We start from the raw sequence: 7,967 nt of genomic DNA, 5'->3' as shown, positions 1-7,967 counted from the left end.
ATGATTATTCATTCTATATGGGGTTGTAGGTGGACTCGCAAGGTTTGGGGTGTTACAAGTTTGAATGACCTTGTCAACGGCTTCCGAGGAGACGACGTTATATCCTTCTTCATCACCGCTATGGAAAATATTGAGGTTAGTAATCTTGAGTTCTTTATGACTTTGTGTTGGGAGATGTGGAATCATAGAAACAAAGTCGTCGCGAAGGGGAAGGAGTGGGACCCGAGGGATCTCGTTGAGTGGACCGGTGGGTTCCTCGAGGAGTACCGACGGGCTAACTTATCTTCGCCTCTCTCATCCGTGAACGGCCCTCAACCGGCTAAGAAGTGGCAGCCCCCACCTTCCGGAGTGGTGGATATTTGTGTGGATGCGGCTATAGGTGAGGGTAGGTTCGGTACTGGGTGTATCCTTCGGGACTCCCGGGGTTGGGTGATTGCCTCGGAGATTTTAGTGAAGGAAGCGGGGTTTTCGCCACCTCTCGCGGAGGCCTCCGCTATTCTCGGCGGGATGCGATTGGCGGAAGAGCTTGGCTATAGGAGCGTTACGGTGAAGTCTGGTTGCCTCGAGGTAGTGAATGCGTTGAAGAAAGATTGGATGTCGGCCTCGGAAATTGGCACTCTTTTAGAAGATATTAAGGTTAGAAGTTCTAGTTTCGTGGCTTTTGATATTTCATTTCTTCCCCGTTCTTGTAATGTGGCGGCACATAATATGGCACGTTTTGCTCTTAATATGAACACGTCATCGCGTTGGATGGGGCTTGTCCCGTCTTGCGCGGTGAGCGATATTATTAGAGATCAAAATTGTTGATGTAACCACAGTATTCCTCCGCCACTTTAAGTGAGGGTTTTTTAATGATAGTCTTCCCCGTGGTGCCGCCCACGTTTTCAAAAAAAAAAAATTGGTAAAATTTGGAGATCATTTCGTACAAGTAATCTGTAGTAAAAAAAAATTATATATATGCAACATCCAATGAAAATTCAACTAACTTAAATTAACCTTAAACCAAAAATTTAGAATAAAGGTAACTGTTTACCGATTTTTTTTAGTTAAATTAATCGAAATTAACCGAATTATTTTGATATATTTTATTTAATATTTAAATTTAATTAAGAAATTAATACTTTAAATTTCATTATAATTTATTAGTATATTGATATAATTATTTTCTAAAATTATTATAAATACATAAATAAATTTCAATTTTATTAAATTAAGTTTTATTAATAGATAATATTAATTATAATAAAAGTTAAATTAATTAATTTAATTTGAAAATAATATATTGTGTTATTTTTTATTTAACAAATCTTATAATCTAACTTAACTTAGGTTAATCGATAATTAATCGAACGGTTAATTTTAACCGAAATTTCAATTAAAATTAACCGTTCAATTAATTTTAATCGATTAATTTAAATTAACAAAAATCAAAAACATTTATTCAACCGAATTTGCATCTCTACATCCAAGACCAGTATAAAATCATAATATTAAAATAAAAAAAATAAAAAAACAGCAATCACCGAAAGACAGGCTTTATTAATAACTAAACAGATTGTCTGACATACTGACAAGCGTCACAAACTGACTGGGCATTTTTTATAAATATTTACAAAAAAAGAAAAAAAAATACCAAACAGAAAACACCCTTCCCAAACTCCAATGACTGACTGTGTCCTAAACCTTACGGTATTACCTTACCCCCCCAAAAGATCTAAAACTGATTGTTGGCTCTCTAGGAGAACTAGGAACCAATGAATGTCGACGACTTTTTTTTTTTTTTATATATATATATAAACTTCCTAACACCACCACAGACTCTACTCCGCTTCGACTGAACTGAAGAACATGCAAATTAAACTTTTGGGCACAGCACCCCAATAACACCCTGCCATAAAAATTAAAACTACTAACCAGACACACACACAGAGTAGAGATAGAGAGAATTACATCCAGTTCATGACAAAGTTGCTTCCCCCGTGAACCCGTCCTTCTCCGATCACCACCGCCGCCGCGGACGCGCTGCTCGACTCTCCATACCGCTTCACGTCGAACAAACCAGCTCCGCCATCGACAGCCATGTCCTCCGCCGAGAACGAAGAAGACGACGAAGCGAAAGCCGTCGGCTTCTCGGGCTCCCGAACCACCATGGGACCCAGCGTGACTCCCCCGTGGACCCTCTTGTCGGCGACGAGCCCGCCATGGAGCGCACAGAGCCCCGTCTTCCCCCTCGCAAACGAACTGCAAATCTCCGCCTCCCACGAGCACCTCTTCCCTCCGCCGTGAGCCTTGCAGAAATCGGTGCTCCCCTGAGCGCTCTTCCCACACCCGTCCGACTTGCACCTCTTCCCTCCCCCGTGCCTCACGCAGAAATCGGTCCGACCCCTCGCGCTCTTCGTGCAATCGAGCACGGCGCACCTTTTCCCTCCGCCGTGGGCCACGCAGTAGTTGGTCCCGCCGTGGACGCTCTTCGAGCACGCCTCTCCGCCCCGAAAGGCGCACCGCTTCCCTCCGCCGTGGCCTTTGCAGAACGGCGTGCTCCCCTCGGCTCCCTTCGTGCACCCCTCGGCGGTGCACCTCTTCCCGCCGCCGTGGGCCTTGCAGAACATCGTGCTCCCCTGGGCACCCTTCGTGCAGCCCTCGCGCTGGCACCGCCGCCCTCCGCCGTGCGATATGCAGAGACCCGAGAGGCCCTCGGCGCTCTTCGTGCAGCCCTCGCGCTGGCACCGTTTCCCGCCGCCGTGGCGGATGCAGAGGCCCGACTTGCCGCGGGCGGCGCGGGTGCACCCCTCGTGGCTGCACCGCCGCCCGCCGCCGTGGGCGATGCAGAAGTCGGTGCGGCCCTCCGCGCTCTTCGTGCAGCCGAGGAACTCGCAGCGGCGCCCTCCGCCGTGGGCCTTGCAGTACACCGTGCGCCCCTCGGCGCCCTTGTGGCACCCTTGCCTCTGGCAACGCCGCCCTCCGCCGTGGGAGATGCAGCGCCCCGAGGCGCCCCGAGCCCCCTTCCCGCACCCCTCGATCTGGCACGTCTTCGAGTTTCCGGCGCTGACGTGGCGGTGGTGGGTTTGGTGGGATAGCCCCGAAGTGCACGTGGTTGTGGTTGTTGTGGTTGTGGTTGTGGCGGTGGCGGCGGGCGAGCTTTTCTGGGGGAGCTCGTTGAGTTGGATGGCGAAGTTGTGATTTTTCAGGAGACGGGAGGTGGAACCTTCGTCGGGGTCGGAGGTGGGGACCTCGAGGAACGGGTGGAGGCTCGTTATCTCGGATTCGGAGGGGCCGGTGGAGAGGCTCAGCTCGAGGTCGACTTCCGGGGCTTTCTTGTTCTTCGGGCTGAAGAGCTTATTTTCTCCGCCGAGGTGGAGAGAGAAGTCGAGGCCGAGGTCCATGGAGGACTCCTCGTCGGTTTCTTTCGCCGACGAGACGGTGGTGCAAGCGGTCGCGGAGCTTCCTTTGCTGTCTGAGGAGCTCGAAGAGCGGCCGAGCGGACCCAGAGACAGTGACGAGCCGACTCGAGGGGGAATGTGCGGATCGATCGAGCTCCACTTCCTTTTGGTTCCCTTCGGGCTCGAAGCGGAAGCGATCGAAGAACCAGGGGAGGTTAAGCGCAAGACGGTATCAGCGCGTGGCTCCGATCCTCCAGCTACCCCGAACGGCACGAAATTCCCCGAAAAGTTGAATGCATTGGAAGAGTAATTCGGAGTAAAACCCAAGTTCTGGAACCGGTCGCCCATTATTTATTCCTAATATGCGATAGAAGAACACAAACCTAATACTAATTCCTAAACAACAGTCGGCCTGACTTCCGGGACAATAATAAAATCTACAAAACTAGGGTTAGGAGTGTTAGATGTCTCAAAACGAGCCCATCGCACCCCCGCTAACGAATCCAGAGGTATCACGGCGATCCATTTTCCGAAAGATGAGTTTATACCAGAGTTTCAGATACTAGTTGCAGCCAGTGCCAACGAACCCGGTGAAGCTTGAAACTATCCCAACCCAAACGCAGTCGATCATCCTGAACCATTAAAACACCAGAGTTATTTGAAAGAGTCACACTGTAACAAGAAACCCAGAATGTACATAAAAATTTATCAAGCAAACACACGGCTTTCTAATATACTCAGATTGCAAAATCTTCATCGACATCCAGTTTGTCTAACACAGTTATAATGTAAACCCGAGTTTCGTAAATCAAGTATTCGCACATAAAAAAAAGGACATATGTGACCTAAAATAAGCAATCTAAACAGAGTGACGCAAAATTAGTATGGTCGACGACTACATGGAATTAAATAGCTATTTATAACTAATAACAACTTAAAAATCAAGTTATAATATTTGGGAAAGCTTGTCACTGGGAATTATCGAGTCCAGTTTTGAGGGAGAAGTTCTATAGAAAACATCTGTGTCGGGTCTTTACAAATATGTAACCCATAAAGCTATGATTCATAATAGCTCTGTCCATGGCTTCCATTATCGGATAAACAAGATGAAGATGATCATACAAATAGAAAAGATCACCTCGGTACAGAAAGCAGAGCTCAAATAATATTAAGAAATAAATACAAAAATATGACATAATTTTTATTTATTGACAATATGAACGGAATCAAAGAAAACTCAAACGGAAGTGAGATTTATTTTTACTTAAGAATTGTTTGCAATGAAAATAAAAATCATAACTTTATTAACAACTAATCTGACGGGAATCAGATGCACACCCAAAACCTGAAAGAAAACTGAATTCAGAAGACGCTATGCAGTGCTTGGTTGGATATAAAAATTGAAGGACTGATTAAAGAACAGCTAATTCCAACACTAATATTCACGAAATTCGAGAATTTTAATAGCTCAATTCAACCGAACAGCCCAGTATCGCATATCAAGTCGTTATTCCCGAAGCAAATCCACCCAGAAAATTAAAAATATTTCATTGAATCTAACCTTCCGATAAACCAAACAGATCGGGGATTTACAAAAGATAAATAATCCGATAACGAACCAGAAGCGGAGTCGAAAAACAGAGCACGAATGAAAACAACGAGCAAACATATAAACAAACGAACAACAAGCTAGCAAAAGCCTCAATTTCAGGATTCAGTGGAATTACCTCGGAATCCGGTAAGATATTGCTCGATTCGTTGGCGATTAGGTCATTATTAAGGCTTTCTTCGATCTCCGTCAGAGAGAGAGAGAAGAAGAAGACAAGAAGAGGCGGCGAAGAGAGAAAGAGAGAGGATATGATGAGAGAGAGAGAGAGTGGTGGAAATGAAATGGAAATTCTTTTTTCGAGTCATATATTAAAAGTAAATTAATAAAACATTGAAATTGTTGTTAACCGCGGTTTTATTAATTTATTTTTCTTTTTAAGTGACCGCGGTCAACGTTATGTTACTTTAGTGTTATTAGCGGTATAAATATAATTTTTCACTTTTATGCATTTTTATACCACAATTTTTTTTTCAACGGCAAAAATATCTAACATTACCTTTTAGTATCACCAATAGTCTCGATCCGTTAAAATGACACGTGGAGAGCTATTGGAGATATAAATAATTTAACTTTTCGATTTTATACGCTTTAATATTACAATTTTTTTTTTTGAATAACATGGCTTAAAGACGTGATAATTGTTTGAGCCTTTTATTTATTAGCAACTTAATTTTAAACTGCTACAAACTAGTAATTATACACGCCAGATTTCATAATTAGAAAAAATACCTTGAGCAAAACAAGTTTAGAACTCACATCAGGTCCATGGAGAAAAGAAAAAGAGAGACGTCATGGAAGTTGTTCTTCATTTCAGAGGGTTTGTTGTCTTCTCTCAATAAAGACTAAGCTTCGGTGCCCAGCATCACTGTTGCTTTCTTCGTGGTTGCAACGACATCTTCACAAACAAATCCATTGATTCTAGATTTGGGTGTCGCTGAAGAGGAAGAGGAAGAGAAGGGTGTCGCTCTCATTGCCGTGTGGTTCAGACATCTTCGTCTCGGCTTCGTCGACACTCCTCCTCGACTACACGTTTACAGCGTCCACGTCGAAGAACAATCTTACTCCGTTTTTTTTTCTTTTGATTTTTTTAATTAATTTATTTTCTTATTTTATTACTTAATTTTCTTTTCTTTTTAGATTTTTATTTTTTATTTACTTAATTTATTCGATTATGAGAGTCAGCGTGGTATTTAACGGATTAAAAGTAACGATGGTGCTAAACACTAACGTTAGATATTATTGTCGTAGAAAAAAAAAAGTTGTGCTATCATATTGCATAAAATCGAAAAGTTAAAGTGCGTATGCCGCCAATAACTCTCCACGTGTCATTTTATCGAACTGAGAGTAACAATGGTATTAAAAGGTAACGTTAAGTATTTTTGTCGTCGAAAAAAAAATTTGTGGTATAAAATTGTATAAAATCGAAAAGTTAAAGTAATTATACTGCCAATAACCTTACTTTATCTATTTTTGTACTTTTAAGTTTTAACAATAAAGTAAATTAATAAACCCATTTGAACTAATTCCATCCATATTCCAGTTCAAATTCTCTCTCGCCTTTTTGTAAACTAAGGTTAAAAAAAAATTCTTCTTTATCAGACGTCGTCACCCCCTTGAGTCTCCAGTCGCCGCTCTGGTTTTACCAACGGTGTGGCTTCAACTTGGGAGGAGTATTCTTCCTTCTTTTTTCCTCCCTGATTTTTCATCTGAGTTTTTTTTTTCCTCTTTTGTCTAGCTTTCCTCTGCCATCCCATCTACAATCCTTGGTTGTGGTGTTTTTTTACAGGTCCGTGCGGCGATATTTTGGTGGTGTCTCCCGACGACCGAGGCCATAAATTTCTACCCGACGAGAGCGCAGATCCACGACGCTTCGCTTTGATGTTGGTCTCTGGCGACGTCCCTCGCTGGACGTGGTTGAGACATTTGTAGAGATTTATTCTTTCTGATCGATATCCCCCGACATCGTCGCTGTCGCGACGGTATGGACTGACGTCCCCCTGGTTGCTGACTCAGAGTACCTCTAGGTGGCAATATGGCTATGACTGTCGTCCTCGTCGATCCCGCATTCACGATTTCTCTAAGCGAAAGCTCCTCAGCTACATACGGTAATTGCTTGATGAATAAGAGGATGATTCTCATGAATAGATCGATCTGTGAGGTCATAGTTAAGGATAGAAGTTTTAATTTTTGTGTTGTGCTGTTATTTACTATTTTGCTTTTGGTTTTCATTTTTGTGTTTCGATCTTATTTCCGTATTTTCACATTTGAATTGTGGTTTTGTCTTGTAGATGAGCTAGCCATCTTGCAAGTTGTTCTAGTGGAGTTTTGGTTTTACAAATCATTAGACGTCCTTTCTCACATTAGGTGGTCCTCGAGTGTTTGGTTTCATCCAATAACTTCTAAGAGATTGTTGAACGAGCCGTTGAGTTGCTGTAGTAAGTGTTCTTGTCTTCCAAGTGATGGAAGCCTACACACGATGTGCTATTATCCAATTCTAGTGTTGAATCCTTGTCGACTTGAGGTCTCATCTTTCTTTGTTGAAACTTTTGATTGAAATCCCGCGCGAGATGAAAGTTTCTTGAAAGTAGCTTGGTGATTGTATTTGTGAGTATTATGCCCACTTTCTAACTAAAAGTCTCTTGAGAAAAAGACTTGTATTATTAAGCATTGACATAATCAGCCATCCGAAGAGATTGAATACAACCAAGAGGGTCTACAACCCAAGTTTGAGATATAGGAGAATCAAAACCTACAGTGGCAAGTGCATGAGCTACATTATTTTCTTTTCTCTTAATAAAGCTAAAGGGAAAAATTACTACGAGAATTTATTCTCCTAATATCATTCACAATGAAACCTTTTTCCAAGTTTAGAGTGTTATTGTTGTTGAGGAGTTCCACCGCCGTCTTTGAGTCCAACTCAATCTCACATGGCTCATAACCAAAACGACATGCAAAAATGAGCCCGTCCCGTATCGCCG

The 7,967-nt window shown here is 42.8% G+C and overlaps 2 protein-coding genes across 2 annotated transcripts; one reads left to right on the top strand and one right to left on the bottom strand.

The window, feature by feature from the left end:
* LOC149405591 (uncharacterized) lies at window positions 1–807 on the top strand. Its single transcript, XM_089607848.1, has one exon. The coding sequence runs from the start codon at window positions 1–3 to the stop codon at window positions 805–807; it is 807 nt and encodes a 268-aa protein (XP_089463974.1).
* Window positions 808–1,519: 712 nt separating this feature from the next.
* On the bottom strand, window positions 1,520–5,288 carry LOC149405590 (WRKY transcription factor). Its single transcript, XM_089607324.1, has 2 exons — window positions 5,108–5,288; window positions 1,520–4,012 (listed from the first exon to the last, which is right to left on the bottom strand). Exon 2 carries the CDS (start codon window positions 3,726–3,728, stop codon window positions 1,947–1,949), a length of 1,782 nt encoding a protein of 593 aa, XP_089463450.1. The 5' UTR covers window positions 3,729–4,012; window positions 5,108–5,288; the 3' UTR covers window positions 1,520–1,946.
* Between the last annotated feature and the right edge of the window lie 2,679 nt (window positions 5,289–7,967).

The sequence above is a fragment of the Urtica dioica genome, chromosome 2 (assembly GCF_054948205.1).
Source record: "Urtica dioica subsp. dioica isolate 48M chromosome 2, U.dioica_male_clone48M_v1_H2, whole genome shotgun sequence".
Lineage (NCBI taxonomy): Eukaryota > Viridiplantae > Streptophyta > Magnoliopsida > Rosales > Urticaceae > Urtica > Urtica dioica.
This window is presented reverse-complemented; position numbering and strand designations above follow the sequence as displayed.

Coding starts and splice junctions, on each gene's coding strand:
- LOC149405591 (XM_089607848.1), top strand. CDS start 1: ATGATTATTCATTCTATATGGGGTTGTAGGTGGACTCGCAAGGTTTGG.
- LOC149405590 (XM_089607324.1), bottom strand. CDS start 3,728: ATGGGCGACCGGTTCCAGAACTTGGGTTTTACTCCGAATTACTCTTCC.